The 23,071-nt window shown below is 42.4% G+C and overlaps 1 protein-coding gene across 6 annotated transcripts in view; it reads right to left on the minus strand.

Annotated features, from left to right (window-relative positions):
- The window catches only part of TRDMT1 (tRNA aspartic acid methyltransferase 1), a 40,944-nt gene extending 23,258 nt beyond the window's left edge, over positions 1 to 17,686 (minus strand). For 2 of the 6 annotated variants that reach the window (XR_006289062.1, XM_037890789.2), the window contains exons 1-2: positions 17,517 to 17,664; positions 2,800 to 2,909 (exon numbers count right to left, since the gene is read on the minus strand). Coding sequence is in view for 4 of the 6 variants with exons in the window: in XM_037890789.2 (XP_037746717.1) it covers positions 2,800 to 2,909; positions 17,517 to 17,580 (174 nt within the window). In the remaining 2 variants the exon portion in view is untranslated. Of the gene's footprint in view, positions 1 to 2,799; positions 2,910 to 8,082; positions 8,102 to 17,516 lie in introns of those variants that run through there. The other 4 variants (XM_037890786.2, XM_037890787.2, XM_037890785.2 and 1 more) reach the window with 3 other exon arrangements.
- Positions 17,687 to 23,071: the final 5,385 nt, after the last annotated feature.

Genomic DNA, 23,071 nt, shown 5'->3' on the forward strand with positions numbered 1-23,071 from the left:
AGCCAAAGTCAGTTATTCCAGTGTCTCTTTGTCCTTTCCACTGCATTTTGAAAATGTTTCCTCATAGGGTCTGCCCTCCCACTCCATTTTGCTTCACAATTTCTGCATCAAAAGACTCTTTGCCATCGTAATGAACTTTCTCAACATAACCATGAATCGGGTCAAGTGGTCTTCCACCTTTGCGCATGTTGAAATATTTTTACTTAAGTCACTGTACTCAGAGTTCAGTCATAGCAGTTGCTCTCCAGCCAGCCAGAGCAAGAGGCAAAGTACTGGCCTGGACAGTTAGTTCAGCAGCTTATCTCAAATACTGAAACTTCTGAATCTGGGGATTCCTCTTCTTTGCTAAACAAACATCTGATTTTCATTACTAAAACAAAGAAGGGGAATTCCCAGATTCAGTAGATTCTGTTTTAAATAGCCAAGGCAATAGCATACAGCACTATACTGAGGCTATATTTTGTGTTATTTTATTTGATTTATTCAAAATTAAACAGACCAATTTACTGAAAAACTATTTTCAAATTCCTAAATATTTTTCAGTTAATATTCATTAGTCTATTCTCAAAGTAATTTTATTGTTCCCAGTTTAAACTAGTATTTACCAAGACCCCATGCTAAACTAGTTTTCCCTGGGAAACTCCCAACTCTGTCTCCCTATGCATTTGCTTTTGGCCAGCAGATCCACATGGTTGTGGAGCAAATAACCAGGATCCTATACTCAACGTGGCATCCGACCATATCTCCTCTCCATACTGACAAGGACGACAGGGCTATTGCTTCGTAGCAGGCAAAGAGTGCACCATTCCCACGTGCTGTTTCTCCATGGCCTGCCTGCCTTCTGCTGTTTCTTTTAGCTTTGGGTGCCAAGACTTGCTGCACCATACTCTGCTAACTAATGTGGACAAATTCTTACACAGAATGATACTGTCCAATTAAATGCGTGGGGTTTTTAGGTTTATTTTTAGTTAGGACAAAGATTTTTTTAAAACTAGTAGACTGAAAGTTGTATGTTTAACTGGCATGTCTAAGTTCCAGAAGTGTTAGACTGTAAAGACTCACATTTCATCCAGAAATAACATTATGAAAAGAATATTTCATACCATGTCATGTGCTGTTGCTTAACATGTCATGTGTTATAGCTTAACTGTTGGGTAACCCTAACAGGAAGGGTTTTAACTTAGATCTTACTAGTGGTGAAGATGTTTTTTCTTTACAGGTACACTGTGAAAAGTTTATTCTGGTCCTTTCTGTGTAAAATCCCACAAAGCTAGTTTTATGGCTTACCGGTCATACAATACAAAAAGACTTTTGTTTAAAGGAGAAAGAATTAGATCTGTGTTGCAGAATTACTACCAGAGCTACAAGTTTATTAAACTGCACCAGAAGGTTTAGCTAATAGTATGTGTGGTTTTTTGGTTTTTTTTTAAATAACTTAATAATCAGCCAACCTGTAACATCCCACCTAGAGAAACAGAAACAAGAAAGTAGGTCTGATTATGGTCATGAAAAATAATTGCTGCTTTTTATTTATTTCAGGGGTTAGCTTTATAAAAGAAAAGTTACTAAAATTCCATATAAAAACAGCAACGCAAGAGAGATTTTACTGTTTTCCCACAAAGCTTAAGGAAGATTTTATTGACCTGAATCTACTCTTAAAATCCATCAAGGACATAAAATGTAATTCCTCTTCTTTCTTTTCCCCCATTTAAGAAACTCAGATCTGACACTAGTCAGCAAGTACCAAGTGCTGAATAAGCAGGCAACCTTTAGCCATCCACTCTGGTTTTACTTAAACTGGTGTGTTAAAACAAGCTCAGAAACTTCTACTATCAGGCTGAAAACTGTGATAGGAGATTAAAAGGTGTTCAGTAATTTCTAACCACTCTGAAATGGACCGATATTATACAAATCCATGTGGCTAATTTATAATTCCCCTGTCATATTAAACATACCAGAACAAAAATGTGTAATTAAAATTTGTGGCATAAATCAACAAAAGCATCAAGCCTTTTTATAAACACTGAAGTTAATTTACAAAACTCTTTTTCAAGGAAATTAGAGAGGGAAGAGACTTACTAGGTCACCTGGTCGATCCAGCCCTCTAACAATGCAGGATTGTTCCCTACAGTGTATTTTAAATTGCTTTTTCCAATCCAGTTTTAGATGTTGAATAAATGAATGTCTCTTACTAATTTGACAAAATTCTTTTACACTTCTTTTTATTTTGGGGGTTGATGCACCCTGCTTGGCTATGTAGCCTTTACTGGCACAGTAATCAAGCATCCTTATACAGCAGGTTTTCAGGAAAAACAAAATCCTTCTCAGCTAATCAAGGGCTTGTCTACATTGCGACGTTGTCAACAAAACTTTTGTCTTTCACTGGTACTTAAAAAAGCCTCCCCGCGAAAAAACAAGCAAGTTTTGCCAACGCAAGTGGCAGCGTGAATGCGGCTTTGCAGCTTGCGGGGCTGGAAGTATTTTGTTGGCAGAAGTGCCAACAAAATACCGATAGAGAGCGTTCACACGTGCTGAATTTTAGCACCTTCTGTCAACCTTAGTGTAGTGTAGTGTAGACTATGCCCTAGAAAGCATCAGTCTGTACTCTATGCATGTGTGTATCTCCCTCAAGCAGTAGTTACACCTCCAGGAATCTACCAAAGTCATTACTACACATAATCCAACAAAGCAATCCTTTTACATTACTGCCTCCCAGTTTCAACTGTTCTGATTTCACATTCCCCACTAATACTCAACTGAGATGGCTAGAGCAAAAAGAGACACGTGTCCATTACTCACCTCAATTGTCTTTGCCCATAATGGCGTGCTGGGAAAGTTGTGTTTGTACACTTCGTTAGCAACAGTGTTCACATCAACAGCAGCAACGACTTCTGCAGATATACAGCTTTCTGGAATTAAGAAAGGAATTTGCAAAACCATACCTGTGCTTTAAAATACACTACATTTTCTCATGTTACCAGAGCTAATGCACAAATAGTTTTACAGGTAAAGGAAAAAAGAGAAATAATGTGCTCAGAACTGCTGTGTCGACTCAAACTTTACACAAAATGTACCACAATCACTTCATTTTATAGCCAAAGCTGCCTTTCTCCACCCACTGCACTCCAAAAAATTATTTGTAATCACTGTAACACACACACGCACACAAACTCCATCCACCCTTTTCTTGGTCATTATTCTAGCTACATCTTTTCTAGGTAAGAACACAGGGGACATAGGGCCTTGCAGATCAACATGCCGCACCATGCAACAATTGACAGAAATACTCTAGCTACTAATCAGAGATCTTACACTCTGGAAACCAGACTTGCCACTCTTGAAGCATATTGTTTGTTAGTTTGGGAAACTGGGTTAGTAAAGTTGTCCTTGAACTTGGGTCATCTATGTTGCTATACTGCAACATCCAGAAGGGGGATTTTTAAGGTCACTGAATCACATTATTGCTTGCATTCCACCTTGGGCCCTGACTCTGCAAATGTTTTGTATGAGTGCAAGGATCCCCTGGCATAGAGCAGCTTGAAGGACAAAGACATTAGACAGCTCTTAATGTAACACCATAGCTTCTTAGATGAAAAGAGAAATGACTGACTTCTTTAAATATATTAATGAAAAAGCAGGAGACTGCAGTATAAATCTAATAATAATTATCCAAAAGGAAAAATGCAGAAAACAGACACAAAGTACACAATGAGTTTATAGAACAACAGAATAAGCCAATTCTACAAAAACTCAGATCAAAAAAGATGCTGTTCAGTCTATCACTGATCATAGCACATTGCTTCCTGGTAGTAATCACATCCTCTAGAGCAGGGGAGGGCAAACTACGGCCTGTGGGCCGCATCTGGCCTGTCAGGGCTTTCAATCCGGCCCACAGGATTGCCAGCCCCATGGCATAGCGGGACTAAGGCAGGCTTCCCACCTCCCCTGGCCCCGCACCGCTCCCGGAAGCAGCCGGCACCACATCCCTGCAGCCCCGGCGGGGGGGAGAGGGACAGAGGGCTCGGTGCGCTGCCCTCGCCTGCAGGTACCGCCACCCGCAGCTCCCACTGGCCAGGAATGGGGAACCGCAGCCTATAGGAGCTTCAGGGGTGGTACCCACAGGTGAGGGCAGTGCGCAGCAGAGCTGCCTGCCCCACCCCACCCCCCAGGAGCCACTGCTGGACATGCTGGCCACTTCTGGTAGCGGCCCGGGGCCCAGGGCAGGCAGGGAGTCTGCCTTAGCCCCACTGTGCACCACTGCCACCCCGGAGCTACTCGAGATAAGCAGTGCTGGGTGAATAACTCAATGGCCACCACATTTCTGTATAATTGTCTTTTTCCATCATTCAGGGCTTTTTTCTGAAACCAAAAGAACAAACTTGCACTTTATTTTTAATTATACATTTTACTTAATTATCCAGCAATGGGCAAAAAAATCTATTTACCTGTCTAGAAACATGTAATGTTTAGGCATTTCTGACTAGGTTACAGCCAGTTAACTGAACTCCCAAGAAAAAAACCCAGCACAAATAAAGAAACATGCATTGCCCTCGAGATGTCTCTTAAAAGAATAAGTGCCAGTTTTCAAGGGCTGGCAAAGTAATTAAACTGTAGCTGTGTAGAAAACAACTTAATGTTAGGAAGACTAGGAATAAGGCATACATTTTTAACAGTGAGGGCAATTAACCACTGAACAACATGCTTAGGGACATGGTGGATTCTCCATCACTTGAAGTCTTCAAATTCAGACTAGATAGCATATCTTTTGGAAAGCTATAAATTCAAACTGCAGTTATGGGCTTATGCAGAAATTACTGTGTGAGGTCATATAGTCTGTGCTACCATAACATCATAGAAGACTAGACTTTGAAGAGACCTCAGGAGGTCATCTAGTCCAACCCTCTGCCCAAAGCAGACCCAACCCCAACTAAATCATCCCAGCCAGGGCTTTGTCAAGCCGGGCCTTAAAAACCTCTAAGGATGGAGATTCCACCACCTCCCTAGGTAGCCCATTCCAGTGCTTCACCACCCTCCTAGTGAAATAGTTTTTCTTAATATCCAACCTAAATCTCCCCCACTGCAACTTGAGGCCATTGCTCCTTGTTCTGTCATCTGCCACCATTGAGAACAGCCTAGCTCCATCCTCTTTGGAACCCACCTTCAGGTAGTTGAAGACTGCTATCAAATCCCTCCTCACTCTTCTTTTCTGCAAACTAAATAAGCCCACTTTCCTCAGTCTCTCCTCATAAGTCATGTACCCCAGCCCCCTAATCATTTTCGTTGCCCGCTGCTGGACTCTCTCCAATTTGTCCACATTCTTTCTGTAGTGGGGAGCCCAAAACTGGACGCAGTACTCTAGATGTTGCATCAACTGTGCCGAATAGAGGGGAATAATCACTTCCCTCGATCTGCTGGCAATGCTCCTACTAATGCAGCCCAATATGCCGTCAGCTTTCTTGGCAACAAGGGCACACTGTTGACTCATATCCAGCTTCTTGTCCACTGTAACCCCCAGGTCCTTTTCTGCAAAACTGCCGCTTAGCCAGTTGGGCCCCAGCCTGCAGCAGTGCATGGAATTCTTCCGTCCTAATTGCAGGACTCTGCACTTGTCCTTGTTGAACCTCATCAGATTTCTTTTGGCCCAATCCTCCAATTTGTCTAGGTCACTCTTGATCCTATCCCTACCCTCCAGCATATCTACCTCTCCCCCCGACTTAGTGTCATCTGTGAACTTGCTGATGGAGCAATCCATCCCATCATCCCGATCATTAATGAAGATGTTGAACAAAACCAGCCCCAGGACTGATCCCTGGGGCATTCTGCTTGATACCAGCTCCCACTTATGCAGGAGGTCAGAGCTGATCCTAAATCTGGCCTTAAAATCCAAATTTTAGAGCACTCGTGTCCACTTACTGCTATGGCGAGAGGGGGAGGTAGTGACCTAAAGATGCAGAAATTCAAACAGAAGGAAGTAAAGTGGTTACCTCTGTTAGTTTTAGATTTGGAAGAGGCAATCCACAGTTTATAGATCTTTGTAAAAGCTTGAAAATAAAAATTCATTTGCTACCAAATATGTCCTTTTACACTTGACAAACCGATTCCCCTGCCATGTGTTTCTAACAGACCTTAAAATTAGCATAGATCTGTTTATATTTATTGCTGCACTCCTGCACCAGAATCATCAATGTCAGCACAGCACATGGAATATATAGCATACTGCCAAGGGCAGGGTCTGGCAGATCTGAAAACAAAGGGAATTCAGAACCAAAATAACTATCTACTGTAGAAGATTATGAAAACAGATGTAAAAAGAGAGAACGGTCACATTTTATGCCAGTTCAGTTTCCCTTTAGAATAAACAAAGATTTCATTTTTGGTCTATTATCGACTTTTAGGTATAGCTATTAGCCTGGACCATCAGTCAACATGATGTTTGATTCCTGCAAGATAATCAATTTCTTCCTTCCCATCACCACACACTCAGTATCTGTGCCTGCAGAGTAGAACAACAAAATGTTGATTTTTATAATTTTTAACCAACACTATTCTTCTGCCAAAGAAGCTATCTTTTAGAAATTAATGAGAAAGAGACTGCCCAGATTGACAATATGGTTTCATCTGGGGTTTTACTGGACTATATTTCTGCCTGCCAACTTTTCTTTCATTTAAATGTAACTATTCTCAGTGATAAAACATAGATTACTTATATTGAAACTTACATTAATCACTGGGGAAAAAAATATACAACTGAACTTGTAACCTAGAAGTGGTACCTTTTAAAGTACTTCTCTCATATTTCATGCACAAATTTTAAACATGGGTAATCCAGATAACTAGACGTTTGCATGGTACAGACTTGGAGTTAATTGTGCATGGGAAAGCTGCCTAAATTAATAAGCCATGAAAAGTTTGTTTTATTTTGTTGGGTTTTTTGGTTTGGTTTTGATTTTTGCTTGTTTGTTTGGAGGAGGGTTGCTATGGAAGAGGACTAGATGGAAAGATGACTTTTCTAAAAACAAAACATAATTTTCATTGCAGATGTTCTGTGGTTAAACAAATATATATGGCAGTTTTTGGTGTCTGACATCTAACTGTCAAACTCTCCTATTTCTTAACAGTGGAGAGTCTGGCCTGGAGCAGCAATCACATTACCTTCTAATGGGAATAAATAGAAATACATTCTGCTTTCAGACACCCCGAGGTAAGGGCCCAATCCTGAAAGCCTCAACAATGTGTGCGATCCCGTTAACTTTAACAGAACTATTCACACACAGAACAGGGCCTCAATGAGGGGACTACTCCATTGGCTTCAACAGACTAACCGGACATGTCTGAGAGCACAGACTACTGCATTCTAATCCTAGATCTGTCACTGGCTCCCTTTGTGACCTTAGTTAAAAGCACTTATCAAAATTATACTGTTTGCATTTCTTATGTTACTAAACATTAAAAATCTCCTTACAAAATTGTAAAGCTCTAAAACAACATACTACAAATTTCACTGTGTATACTGAAGTATCTCTCTGTAAAGTATAAGCAAAGAGCTGCAGATTTTTCACCAGGAGTTTCAGGACTGATAGCTAACTTTAGTAATAAAGGATTGAACCAACGCTCATGTCTCCATTGAAAACAATATACTAATGCTCTCTGTGTGCTACTGAAGTGAAAATATTGGGGAACAAGCCTAGTCTGTATAAATAAGTCACCACCACGCCACATGTATCTCCTACTATTGGATAAAAACTGTGGATATCTCAGAAACTGCTATATTGAAGTACTGTTGCCAAATGTTGATTTTTTTAGGGCTTTATTTGGTATGTTGGTTGCCATTATCTTGCAAACTCTTACACATGTACTTTAATTTCAATATGATTACTCACTCATCTTAAATACACGTGTAAGTTGTTTGCCAGATTAGAGACTAAAAAGATGCCAGGAAGCAGGAGGGAAGGTATCCTTAAGCTTGATTATGGAAAATATCTATTCACCAATTATAAACACTAATAATTTTACAGAAAAACACAAGTTATTCTACCTCTAAGTTAGATGCTAATGTGGTAGGGAACCAACACTGATACTCACCTTGGCAGCATTGTAGAAATCCTTTTGCAGAACTAGTTTCTCTTGCTGCAGACTGTCACTAAGGTTTTATATACAATCTTTTCTTTTTAAAATAACAAACAGCTTCTTTTCCTCTCTTTTTCTTGGAAAAACACATTTACTGGAATCATTATTAAAAGAAGCCAATGAGCAACTTACTCTTGATTTCTCGTGAATCCTGCTGACTATATCACACACCACTGGTGAATGCAGGATCTCTTTTCTCCCCAAACATTTGGAGGAAACTCCCATAATGCCCCACTACCAGATGGTGCTGAGAATTCTATTGTCTCCTGTCACATGACAGCAGAAGAATTCTATTAGAGAAATGTATGCCAAGGTACCACTCTGTTTATAACTGTATATGCACAAGTTTGAAGCACACGTGAATTCTTGCTATTATACATGAAAAAGTAATTGCAAGGAATGTTTACTTTCTTCATCTGATCTTCACATGAAAACAAACATTTGAGTCCCACTTTGCCTTTACTTTGTGCCTTTATAAGGATAAACATCATGAGTAAACTAAATCCAAATGGCTACAAGACACATCAAAAATGTGGATAAACTAATGGAATAGAACCCCTTTTATTCATGCTTCGTAGTTACTAGTCTTAACATGACTCAAAACAAGACTCGTCTGCAAGTGCAAAATTTGCAGAATTTTAAAGGGACATGGAAATAAGGAACCAAGGGGCAGTTTGTACTTCTCATCACACACTTCCAATAAAGAAAAATATCCGGATCTGAAAAAAGTAATGTCAGCTGTGATGCAAATGTTATTGAATCCATTTGATATGCAAATTTCAATTGGTACTTAACCTTCAACACTATCCAGGGTCATTCAAACAAATAAGAATTCAAGCCTTCCCCTAAAGACATGAGTCGCTTCATCTGCTCTGGCTGGTACTTCTACAAAAGAATCTCAGCCATACTATTTGTATTTATTGTAATTTCTTCATTTGAAAGTAACCCCAAAAGAACAGAAATGTAAATTACTATCGACACTGACACTGCTGCAATTGTTCAGAAACTTCATCTGTGATTCTAAGCTGCAGCTGAAAGTTCTGGAAATAAATGGAACCTTTCTGGGACCAACAGCAGTGATTTAGTTCCCTCCCTCCCCTCACAAAATAAACATATCCTAGATGCAAGGGTGATGATTTGGTCACACTCCCAACATTCTCAAGCACAAGCAGTATGCAGTGTGGTGTTAAACAATCATATTTTTTGCACACCTATTTGCAATACTCTCATATTTCTCCGAGGCTACATCTCAGAAAGGCTCATCTCTCATAGCTAATTTGTTGCTTTTATGCAGTGGTATTACATTTTAATTAGACCATTGGCATCTGTAGGACCTCCTGAGATTCCCACCAACTTTTAACACATTGGTATCAGTATTTGTTAATCATTGGAGGATGTTACTGGGTGTTCACAGAGTGTCTATTATTATGTTAACAAGAGAACCAGATAATATCTGGGGATGATTTTTCCCATACATATAGATACCAACATGTGACAAGTGAATAATGGTGTGAATTCAGTCTGTTTTTCACGGAATCTCATGGACAGCAAGATAAAACGTTCAGATTTTCTTTTAGAATTAAGACTATGTTAGACAGGAATACAAGAGACAAAGTATCCATTTCTTTTGCTATCAGTTAAGATTCCAGAATCTCTAGAACTCTCAACAAAAATACCTGTGGCCCATATTCTCTTCCAAAGACATCTTTAGGGAATGAGAGAGGTGTTTGGTCCCAAAGACAGTTATTAAGGCTTAGTTGTATCTTTAACTAGTCCTATTTTTTTGCATGTTCACATATTTTATTGTCTTGCCTTTTAGTTACTGTAACACAATTACACACAAAAATATTAAAATAAAACACAATAACCTACTTTTTGCATGTGTTGGGCAAGACATTTTAAATACCTTGTTTTTCTCTTACATTTTATTCTGCTGGCAACCTCCTCCAGGTGCATTCTAAAATCCTTACTGAAAGCTTTCATATTAACTGTATTTATAAACCACAAACAATGTCTAAAAAGCTCTTCTTTAAAACTATGTTCCTTCATTTTCCACATCCTACTGTTCCGGGAACTTTAACAGGCAGGCACCTGGCAAAAGAAGATATGAAGCTGCCTGACTTTCCAAATAACTTAAAGAAATGAAGAAAACAGATGTTACTGGCATAGAAAAAAAATGAATCCCTTTATGCCCAAGATAAGCACAGTTATTCACAACAACCAAAGAAAATGGAATTGAAGGTAAGGCGGGTTCAGTCAAAAGGAAGATCTCTTAGCCTGGCATAGGAGAGTGAAGTGACAGCAAGTCTAAGGGCAGTCTACACTACCACGCTACATCAGCGCAGCTGTGCCACTTAATGCGTCTGGTGAAAATGCGCTATGCCAATGGGAGCATAATTACTCCACCTCCGTGAGAGGCAGAAGCTATGTCGGTGGGAGAGCGTCTCCCGCTGACATAGTGCAGTGTTAACAGCACTTAAGCGGATTAAATTGCATTGCTCACGGGGGTGTCTTTTTCACACCCTGAGCAACGTAAGTTACATCGACTTAAGCAGTAAGGTAGACCAGCCCTAAGAATATCACCTTAATAGTCTGCAGAGCACCTGCGTTGGTGTGTCTAATACAGGTTTTAAATGTTTTTATAAACCACTTGAAGAAACCTTGGTAATACCTGGCCAGAGTATTTACGTTGGTCCCCCTTATTAGACCTTTAGTAGTTAAAATGCTGCTTGGGAGAAAAAGGGGTGTGTCTAGGATATGTATTTAATTACAATACTTTCCTTCAGGCCAACTAGTGTTCTCCCTGAAATTCTTTTTCATAAATTCAGGTTTCAACATAATCCAATTTAATTTATGATTTGGCAGGAATCGTTCTAATATTAACTAAAATCTTTACAAATACTTCAGGCCTAATAAAGGCTAAAAATTAGGGCTGTCAATTTTTCGCAGTTAACTCACACAATTAACTCAAAAAAAATTAATGATAAAAAAATTAATTGTGATTAATCACAGATTTAAAAGCACTGTTAAACAATAGAATACTAACTGAAATTTATTAAATATTTTGGATGTTTTTCTACACTTTCATATATTTTGTATTCTGTGTTGAAATCAAAGTGCATATTATTTTTGAAAATATTTGCACTGTAAAAATGATAAACAAAAGAAACAGTATTTTTCAATTCACCTCTTACAAGTACCATAATGCAATCTCTTTATTGTGAAAGTGCAACCTACAAATGTAGATTTTTTTGTTACATAACTGCACTCAAAAACAAAACAATGTAAAATTTTACAGCCTACAAGTCCACTCAGTCCTACTTCTTGTTCAGCCAATCGCTCAGACAAACAAGTTTGTTTACATTTACAGGAGATAATGCCGCACTCTTCTTATTTACAAAGTCACCAGAACGTGAGAACAGGCATTTGCATGGCACTTTAGTAGCAGGCATTGCAAGGTATTTACGTGCCAGATATGCTAAACATTCGTATGCCCCTTCATGCTTTGGGCACCATTCCAGAGGGCATGCTTCCATGCTGATGACGCTTGTTTAAAAAATAATGTGTTAATTGAATTGTGACTGAACTCCATGGGGGAGAACTGTATGTCCCCTGCTGTTTTACCCGCATTCTGCCATACATTTCATGTTATAGCAGTCTTGGATGATGACCCAGGACATGCTGCTCATTTTAAGAACACTTTCACTGCAGATTTGACAAAACGCAAAGAAGGTACCAAAATGAGATTTCTAAAGATAGCTACAGCACTTGACCCAAGGTTTAAGAATCTGAAGTGCCTTCTAAAATCTTAGAGGGATGAGATGCAGAGCATGCTTTCAGAAGCTTTGTGCAGGGGGTTGGACTAAATGACCTCCTGAGGTCCCTTCCAACCCTGATATTCTATGAAGTCTTAAAAGAGAAATTCTCCAGGCTCTGTAGTTTACACATTGAACCATCAAAATAGAAAATTACCTTCTACTGGTGGCCTCTGACTCATAATGAAAATGAACACACGTTGGTCCACACTGCTTTGGATTGTTATCAAGCAGAACCCACCATCAGCATGGACATATGTCCTCTGGAATGGTGGTTGAAGCATGACGGGACATATTAATCTTTAGCGCCTCTGGCATGTAAATACCTCGCAATGCTGACTACAAAAGTGCCATGCAAATGCCTGTTCTCACTTTCTGGTGACATTGTAAACAAGAAGAGTGCAGCATTATCTCCTGTAAATGTAAACAAACTTGTTTGTCTGATTTCAGAGTAACAGCCGTGTTAGTCTGTATTCGTAAAAAGAAAAGGAGTACTTGTGGCACCTTAGAGACTAACCAGTTTATTTGAGCATGAGCTTTCGTGAGCTACAGCTCACTTCATCGGATGCATAGCATATCGTGGAAACTGCAGAAGACATTATATACACACAGAGACCATGAAACAAAACTTCCTCCCACCTCACTCCCCCGCTGGCAACAGCTTATCTAAAGTGATCCTCAAGTAGAGCCATTTCCAGCACAAATCCAGGTTTTCTCACCCTTCCCCCCCCCCCCCCACACACACACATACAAACTCACTCTCCTGCTGGCAACAGCCCATCTCCCTTTGAAACCCCTCTTTATAATGCGCATGATAATCAAGGTGGGTCACCTCCAGCACTAATCCAGGTTTTCTCACCCACCCCCCCACACACCCCCCTTTTCCAAAAACCACACACACAAACTCATTCTCCTGCTGGCAACAGCTCATCTTACAATGTGCACAGCAATAATCCAAGTTTAACCAGAACGTCTTGGGGGGGGGGGTTTTGCAGGAAAAAAACAAGGGGAGACAGGCTACCTTGCATAATGACTTAGCCACTCCCAGTCTCTATTCAAGCCCAAATTAATAGTATCCAATTTGCAAATGAATTCCAATTCAGCAGTTTCTCGCTGGAGTCTGGATTTGAAGTTTTTTGGCTTTAAGATAGCGACCCTCATGTCTGTGATTGCGTGACCAGAGAGATTGAAGTGTTCTCCGACTGGTTTATGAATGTTATAATTCTTGACATCTGATTTGTGTCCATTTATTCTTTTACGTAGAGACTGTCCAGTTTGACCAATGTACATGGCAGAGGGGCATTGCTGGCACATGATGGCATATATCACATTGGTGGATGTGCAGGTGAACGAGCCTCTGATAGTGTGGCTGATGTTGTTAGGCCCTGTGATGGTGTCCCCTGAATAGATATGTGGGCACAGTTGGCAACGGGCTTTGTTGCAAGGATAGGTTCCTGGGCTAGTGGTTCTGTTGTGTGGTATGTGGTTGTTGGTGAGTATTCGCTTCAGGTTGGGGGGCTGTCTGTAGGCAAGGACTGGCCTTTCTCCCAAGATTTGTGAGAGTGTTGGGTCATCCTTCAGGATAGGTTGTAGATCCTTAATAATGCGTTGGAGGGGTTTTAGTTGGGGGCTGAAGGTGACGGCTAGTGGCGTTCTGTTATTTTCTTTGTTAGGCCTGTCCTGTAGTAGGTGACTTCTGGGAACTCTTCTGGCTCTATCAATCTGTTTCTTCACTTCCGCAGGTGGGTATTGTAGTTGTAAGAATGCTTGATAGAGATCTTGTAGGTGTTTGTCTCTGTCTGAGGGGTTGGAAAAAATGCGGTTGTATCGCAGAGCTTGGCTGTAGACGATGGATCGTGTGGTGTGGTCAGGGTGAAAGCTGGAGGCATGTAGGTAGGAATAGCGGTCAGTAGGTTTCCGGTATAGGGTGGTGTTGATGTGACCATCGTTTATTAGCACTGTAGTGTCCAGGAAGTGGATCTCTTGTGTGGACTGGACCAGGTTGAGGTTGATGGTGGGATGGAAATTGTTGAAATCATGGTGGAATTCCTCAAGGGCTTCTTTTCCATGGGTCCAGATGATGAAGATGTCATCAATATAGCGCAAGTAGAGTAGGGGCGTTAGGGGACGAGAGCTGAGGAAGCGTTGTTCTAAATCAGCCATAAAAATGTTGGCATACTGTGGGGCCATGCGGGTACCCATAGCAGTGCCGCTGATCTGAAGGTATACATTGTCCCCAAATGTAAAATAGTTATGGGTAAGGACAAAGTCACAAAGTTCAGCCACCAGGTTAGCCGTGACATTATCGGGGATAGTGTTCTTGATGGCTTGTAGTCCATCTTTGTGTGGAATGTTGGTGTAGAGGGCTTCTACATCCATAGTGGCCAGGATGGTGTTATCAGGAAGATCACCAATGGATTGTAGTTTCCTCAGGAAGTCAGTGGTGTCTCGAAGGTAGCTGGGAGTGCTGGTAGCGTAGGGCCTGAGGAGTGAGTCTACATAGCCGGACAATCCTGCTGTCAGGGTGCCAATGCCTGAGATGATGGGGCGCCCAGGATTTCCAGGTTTATGGATCTTGGGTAGTAGATAGAATATCCCAGGTCGGGGTTCCAGGGGTGTGTCTGTGCGGATTTGATCTTGTGCTTTTTCAGGAAGTTTCTTGAGCAAATGCTGTAGATGCTTTTGGTAACTCTCAGTGGGATCAGAGGGTAATGGCTTGTAGAAAGTGGTGTTGGAGAGCTGCCGAGCAGCCTCTTGTTCATATTCCGACCTATTCATGATGACAACAGCACCTCCTTTGTCAGCCTTTTTGATTATGATGTCAGAGTTGTTTCTGAGGCTGTGGATGGCATTGTGTTCTGCACGGCTGAGGTTATGGGGCAAGTGATGCTGCTTTTCCACAATTTCAGCCCGTGCACGTCGGCGGAAGCACTCTATGTAGAAGTCCAGTCTGCTGTTTCGACCTTCAGGAGGAGTCCACCTAGAATCCTTCTTTTTGTAATGTTGGTAGGCAGGCCTCTGTGGATCATTCCAGTCCACACAAGAGATCCACTTCCTGGACACTACAGTGCTAATAAACGATGGTCACATCAACACCACCCTATACCGGAAACCTACTGACCGCTATTCCTACCTACATGCCTCCAGCTTTCACCCTGACCACACCACACGATCCATCGTCTACAGCCAAGCTCTGCGATACAACCGCATTTGCTCCAACCCCTCAGACAGAGACAAACACCTACAAGATCTCTATCAAGCATTCTTACAACTACAATACCCACCTGCGGAAGTGAAGAAACAGATTGATAGAGCCAGAAGAGTTCCCAGAAGTCACCTACTACAGGACAGGCCTAACAAAGAAAATAACAGAACGCCACTAGCCGTCACCTTCAGCCCCCAACTAAAACCCCTCCAACGCATTATTAAGGATCTACAACCTATCCTGAAGGATGACCCAACACTCTCACAAATCTTGGGAGAAAGGCCAGTCCTTGCCTACAGACAGCCCCCCAACCTGAAGCGAATACTCACCAACAACCACATACCACACAACAGAACCACTAGCCCAGGAACCTATCCTTGCAACAAAGCCCGTTGCCAACTGTGCCCACATATCTATTCAGGGGACACCATCACAGGGCCTAACAACATCAGCCACACTATCAGAGGCTCGTTCACCTGCACATCCACCAATGTGATATATGCCATCATGTGCCAGCAATGCCCCTCTGCCATGTACATTGGTCAAACTGGACAGTCTCTACGTAAAAGAATAAATGGACACAAATCAGATGTCAAGAATTATAACATTCATAAACCAGTCGGAGAACACTTCAATCTCTCTGGTCACGCAATCACAGACATGAGGGTCGCTATCTTAAAGCCAAAAAACTTCAAATCCAGACTCCAGCGAGAAACTGCTGAATTGGAATTCATTTGCAAATTGGATACTATTAATTTGGGCTTGAATAGAGACTGGGAGTGGCTAAGTCATTATGCAAGGTAGCCTGTCTCCCCTTGTTTTTTTCCTGCAAACCCCCCCCCCCCAAGACGTTCTGGTTAAACTTGGATTATTGCTGTGCACATTGTAAGATGAGCTGTTGCCAGCAGGAGAATGAGTTTGTGTGTGTGGTTTTTGGAAAAGGGGGGTGTGTGGGGGGGTGGGTGAGAAAACCTGGATTAGTGCTGGAGGTGACCCACCTTGATTATCATGCGCATTATAAAGAGGGGTTTCAAAGGGAGATGGGCTGTTGCCAGCAGGAGAGTGAGTTTGTATGTGTGTGTGGGGGGGGGGGGGGGAAGGGTGAGAAAACCTGGATTTGTGCTGGAAATGGCTCTACTTGAGGATCACTTTAGATAAGCTGTTGCCAGCGGGGGAGTGAGGTGGGAGGAAGTTTTGTTTCATGGTCTCTGTGTGTATATAATGTCTTCTGCAGTTTCCACGATATGCTATGCATCCGATGAAGTGAGCTGTAGCTCACGAAAGCTCATGCTCAAATAAACTGGTTAGTCTCTAAGGTGCCACAAGTACTCCTTTTCTTGTTTGTCTGAGTGATTGGCTGAACAAGAAGTAGGACTGAGTGGACTTGTAGGCTCTAAAATTTTACATTGTTTTGGTTTTGAATGCAGTTTTTTATAAATAATTCTATATTTGTAAATTCAACTTTCATGATAAAGAGATTGCACTACAGTACTTGTATTAGGTGAACTGAAAAATACTATTTCTTTTGTTTGCAGTGCAAACATTTGTAATAAAAAAATAAATATAAAGCGAGCACTGTACACTTTGTATTCTGTGTTGTAACTGAAATAAATGTATTTGAAAATGTAGAAAACATAAAAAAATATTTAAATAAAAGGTATTCTATTATTGTTTAATCGCACGATTAATCACGGTTAATTTTTTTAATCGCTTCACAGCCCTACTAAAAATACTTCTTTTATAACTATACATCACAAGACACAGGCCATCCTAAACCAAAATCCAGTGTTGTTGTTTTCCATGAAGTGAAAGCAAATATGCACACAGGTAAAAACCCAACAGGTCTCACTCACGCATGTTAAATACACTCTTTAAATTTGGGATCGGTTTTAAGGCATCCTTACAGAATTCTACTTGTCTGCAGCCCTGGAGTACGAATGTTTGCTCCGGTGGGTTGTTTGACCAGACAAGTAATATCTGTCCATATATTAACAGTAAAGAACCTAACAACCACTGTGGCAGCAGGCAACCGAGCAGATCTAGGCTTGGGCAGGACAGTCTGCAGAGCAATTTTGCCGCCCTGTTCCCCCCGAGTTTGCAGAGCGGTTTTCGCCAAGCACAGCTCTGCAGCCGAGCAGCTCAGGCGCTCCTGGCTGCTGCTATCGGCCCCCGCGACCAGAGCCGGTCCCTGGCGCTCCTCTGCCTGCGCACCGCGCACAGCCCAACCTGCCCAGGTGCCTGCGCAAGCCCAGGGCGGGCACCGCCAGCCCAGGCCCGCCAGAGCTCCGCCTGGGGCGGCACGGGCCGGGCCGAGCGGGGGCGGGAATCCCAGCGGCGGGGGGACCACGGGCGGCGAGCGGGACCGGTACCTCTCAGCGCCTGGTGCATCCCACCGATGCCGCTGTACAGCTCCAGCACGCGCACCGGCCCCATCCTCCCTGCCCACGCGCAGCACCTGGCTCTTACTGAGCCTGCGCGGGCGGTCTGCGCATCCTCAGTAGCGTCTGCTGAAGTCAGTGCCCGGCCCCTCGCTCCCTGCGCTCTCCCTTGCCCCCAGACTCTGCTCCCCGGGTGACAGGGAAGCGCGGGAAGGGCAGAGTCGGAGCCGGGTCACTCCGCTCCCAGGGTGACAGGGGTGGGAGCGGGGGCAGGGGCAGGGGCATGAGCTGCGAGCTGACAGGAGAGGCGCTGCCAGACAGGAGAAGCTGGGGGTGGGGAGAGACAACAGGAGCGGGGGCGAGCCATGGGCAGTGGCTGGCAAAGCAGGGGGTGGGTGGCAGCCTGGCTGCAGGTGTTCCTGACTGGCTAGTCCATGCCAGCCCCCTCTCCCCACGGCTGCCGTGTTAAAGACCCCGTGCTGCCCAGTTCCTGGGCTCCAGATCCTCACTAACTTCTGAGGCTCTGGGCTCTAGGAGACTGGATTCTGTGTAATGTGTGTGTGACTGACAAAGCCCCCACCACCTGCAGTTCAAAATGTTCAGACCTGTTTTTTACTATTTGACTTGCATCCATGTTTTTAACCTTTCAAAGAATCCCTTTCCAGTTTTCCCAGCTGTAGCGTGTCTGGATGCAGCTTTATAGCATTGCACAAAATTGTCTTCTCATCCGACTGCCCGAACTGGACTTCCGTTTACTTGATCTGCTGTAACTGTAGCTTCCTTCCTTTCAGTTATTTATTTTTATTTTATTAAATGTTATTTTAATCTTGCATTGTTTTTAGCACTCTGTCATTTGTCTTGGTTAATATTGTGCAGATTCATGTCATTGTGCTATTTATGTTTTTAATAGCAAGCAATCATTTAAAATACTAATTGAAGCTAGCAGTTTAAGCAATCACATCTCAGTGTTTTGCAGTAATAGCACTTTGTTGTTATTGTAATTATGTAATTTATAATTGTTATTTCTATAGTTTTAATTTTTTCCTCTTGTACCACAAGTTTACTCTTTTTTAAGTTTCCTTTGATCCTCCAGGGCAGATTGCCTTTCTCAACTGATATTTTGGCCTGTTTTTTCATGTAATCACTTGTGCATAGAACTTACTTTCCAAATATTCACAAAGGGCACTGAACTATCTTATATGAAATCCCTCCAAAGACAAAACTTCTACTGTAATTTTCACTGATCATAGATATAAATTATTCACAATGCTAAGAATTAAAAATAATCACATCATGCACCAGAAAGTTATGATATGATTCACTTCAGTGTTGGTTTTCATTCTGACAAGTTTACTGTTTGTTCTGCCAAAATCACTAAAGATTTTTTAACATAAAATATTTAGTTATTTCTTTGATCTGGTCTCACAAACTCTTTTATTACTGTATGATGGTATTTAAAACTATGTGTCTCACATTCCAGTGTGCAATTCAGACCAGGGAGGGTTTGGGTCACTGCCTGTCCCATAAACCTGGGTGCCTTGCAATGCTTTTCTGTTGCAGCTCCCAACCTGGGTCACTCACAAACAGCCTACCAGCATGCAGGGCACACCCTGAGTGTCTGTGTATAGCTACAGCCCTGGCCCAGTAGCCTGTCAGCAACACACCAGTCACACTCTGGTTTCCATCAGCCTCGGTTACTACTTGCAGGGTGACCCCAACACACTCCCAGTCCCAAATTTTCCCCAAAATGTGTGCTCTGCACTTTCCAGCCCTCTCCTTGACAGTTCAGATATTTGAGGTCCGTTGCTTCTGTAAGGGGTCAATATTCAATAGTTTGCTACTTTAACTGGAGTTACCAAACAGTTCAGTTTAAAGACAGTACTGGATTAGTTTTGGTTAAAACATAAAATAAGTTTGTTTAACTACAAAGAGATTTTAAGTGAGTACAAGCAGAAGGCATTAAAGTCAGAAATAGTTACAAGAGAAGTAAAGATAAAACACTTCCTAATACCAAGAATTTAACAAGCTAGACTTGTTAAGGTAAAATCCTTACCACAGGTTTTCAACAACATTGCTGACCAAATTCTCAGGTCAGGATCTCCCCTCACAGTCAAAGGGCTAGTTCCTTTGTCTTCTTAGGTGAAAGGGAGAGGTAGTGAGATACCTTGGAGTGTTTTTGCCCTTTGCTTTTATAGTCCAGTCACCCTTTGAAGTGGATTCTTCTGAGGATTACTCCTCAAAGTAAAGTTTATTCAAAAAGTAAAGAAGCTGTCATAGAATGTAGTGGTGTTGGTGGCTCCATGCTCTTTCTTCTCCCCTGGGTATGCTGAAATGCAGATTTGCCTTGTTTCCTGCCATTTCCCTCTCATGCTGTTTCAAGGACGCTGTTTACTATTTATATGTAAATTGAGGTAAATACACATTCCTTTATTTAGGATAGGCCTGCTAAACAACTTTGGCTGAGGCAGGGCTTTGTGGGTTTGAACACATGCTAACAACTATATACAGGGGGAATTCATAACTTTACATATAATGTTGCTATGTACATTTCACCATGATGTTATTGACCAAAAACTTACTAGTTTTCAGATAATACCTCACAAGGCTTATTTTCTACAAAGATTATTACAATAGTGTGTATACAGGGGTGCTTTCAGCCATAATGTGTATATATTAACTTTAATAAATCAATTAGGTGTACTTTATCACATGTCTACTATATGGAACATTCTTGTCTCAGGCTGACTGCCCCCTTTAAAGGGAGATGGGCCCAGCACCTGCTGTGACTAATCAGCTGTCTCTATGCTGAGTTCTTTTATTAAAACTCTTCATACACTTTACATCATCACAGCATCAGGCAATACACACATATTAAGTCATTTAGAACAGGGCCAAACCATCTTACAGTATCCATAGTCACTTTAGCTACCTCCTGGGCTTCCATTTCCTTTGCCCAGCTAAGTGGAGAAACCTATTGCTCAAAGTTAGATGAGAAGAAGGAGCATAAGGAAGGACAGAGGCTACAAGGGAAGGAAGGTCTATCTGAGCCAGGTCAAAGTCCTGTGAGATAGATGCCATCTCACCCACTGTCCTACTATCAGCAGGCATGAGACATGGAGAGAGTGCCATTCCTCTCCCCTCACCCCCCACCTCTCCTATGAAAGGATATGAGTCTTTAAGAACCCTTGCACTCAAATGCAACAGCTACCTCAGAGGCTGCCAACCTTTTTCCCTCCCCTCTTATCCTTTGCCAACTGTGGTATCCCCTGAGACCTCTCCACTCCTATTCCAAAGTCACCCTTATGCCCTAGCTTCCTCACTCTGCTGTTGTGGATACTGCAGTTGTGATGTTTTCTGCATCTTCCTTCACCTAACCTCTAACACCTTTGTCCATATGCTACTATTGCCCATCTCTGGAAGGGGAGCATCGTCCACATGTTCTTTCCCAATTCCTCTAAGAGCAACAGGGGATTGTGCTATCACTGTTCCCCTGTCCCTCATTCTCATATACCACATTGCGCCATCCCCATCTCTCCATTACCCCTCTACCAGCACCCTGCCCACCTAAATGTGCTCTCTTGGCATATGCCTCCTCCCTGTACCCCCAATTTCCACACTGTGCATTTCTGGTGTAATGTAGACACAGGCCTGCTAAGTGACCAAACTGCCCACAGGGGCAGCATTGTACCAGAAGGCAACACACAGAAGCCCCACACATGATAGGTGTAAGGCTGTCCAACATAACTAACTTCCGCTATCATGAAACAGCTGGGCAACTGCAAAATCTGATGGTTGTACAAGGATCTTGACAAGAGCACCACGAGCATGCATTCCTACATCCAAATCCCCAGTCAACTCAGGATTTTCTCACCTTAGCCAACACAGTTGCCTGTCTGCTTAGCCAATCCACAATCAGCTCACTGGGTACTAGATTACTGAGGAACGTGACAATAACCTTCTTAATACCCAGTCTCATTGGGGGAACTACCACCAATCACTTCCAATACCCCTTACCTTGCATCCTTGCATATGCCTTCCAGAAGGTTTCCATTAACTCATTTGACCAAAACCACAAATCAGTTTCCTTGGACCCAGGTAGCTGGTACAAGATCCACTGGAAAGAACTGCATACCCCGCAGTATCTGTGTGCTCAGCTCTCTAGAGTTGAATGACCCATAGCTCTGTACCATAACCACATCACATGTTTCTCTTTTCCACCTTACTTCCCTCATTTGCCCTTAACCCCTGTGACTCTAAGAGCCCCTTTATGCCAACTGGCAAAGGGTGCTCCCAACACACTGTTGCCAGAATATTTAGCCAAACGGTGCAAGATATCATAAAAACTGGTAACATGCTGGTCATTAATATAATAGCGTGATGTTTGTACAGTTAGTACTCTCTACCCACAGTTGTCTGTGAAACCCTAATGGGAGGTACATGAGAAAAGATGATACAGCCTCTGTGGGGCCAGGAAGAGGGGATGCGGAGATGGGGTCATCAAAGCAGGTGACACACTGGTCCATCTCGGAAGGGGTTGGGCGGGGGGAGCAATCCAGGCCAGTGACATTGGGGCATTATTGATCCTTAGGATTTCATGTCTGTAGAAGTGAATTTATTGGGCGGTGATGTTTCTAAAAAGGTCACTTTAGATCATAGACCACTGGCAGAGCAGGAAGGAAGGAAGTCACTGACAAAACTGTTCTAATTTTTGTCTAGTACAACTAAACTACCTTTGCCAAACACTTGAAATGAAGAGATGATTCAAAGATATTCAGTACCACTCAGAAGAGCAAGTTTTCAGCACAGACTTTCAAACTATAGTGTGCATACACTGAAGTTCTTGATCCTGCAAACACATATTCACAATAGTTCAAGGGGACTACTCAACTTGTGTGAGTACAGTCACTCAAAGGCATATGTGCTTGCAAGACTGGGCCCTAAATAGTTTCAGGGGGAACATACATACATACATACATACATAAATGTTAGTTTCAAACAAATCTCTCTAATATTTCCATATGTCAGTCATGAGTTCTTGGAGCAAATTCATCTTTGCTGCATTTCTGTTGATGTTGGTGAAATTATATTAGAGATCAGTTAGCCCATTATGTTTATATTCTAGCAGAACTGCACAGAGCTGGACATAGTGCACAGTGCTGGCTGTCAAGAGCCAGCTGTGGCTCACTCATCCAAAGCCACTCAGCCATCAAGCAGGTTAAGGCTGCACGAACATAACAGAGATACACTCTGCTTTCTCCCCTCCTTTTCTGCCCACCCCCGACTCCAGATAGGGTGACCAGATGTCCTGATTTTATAGGGACAGTCCCAATATTTGGGGCTTTGTCTTATATAGGTGCCTATTGCCCCCCACCCCGTCCCGATTTTTCGCCCTTCCTATCTGATCACCCTTAACCCCAGAAGATCCTCTCCTTCCCCTCACACCAGGAGTAGAGTCTGGCATAGGAGATGGCAGATCTACCGCTGCCAAATTATGCCTGTGGAGAATGCTCCACTGCTCTTTTCTTGCCACTTCAAGGCCACTCTAC

The sequence above is a fragment of the Chelonia mydas genome, chromosome 2, assembly GCF_015237465.2.
Source record: "Chelonia mydas isolate rCheMyd1 chromosome 2, rCheMyd1.pri.v2, whole genome shotgun sequence".
Lineage (NCBI taxonomy): Eukaryota > Metazoa > Chordata > Testudines > Cheloniidae > Chelonia > Chelonia mydas.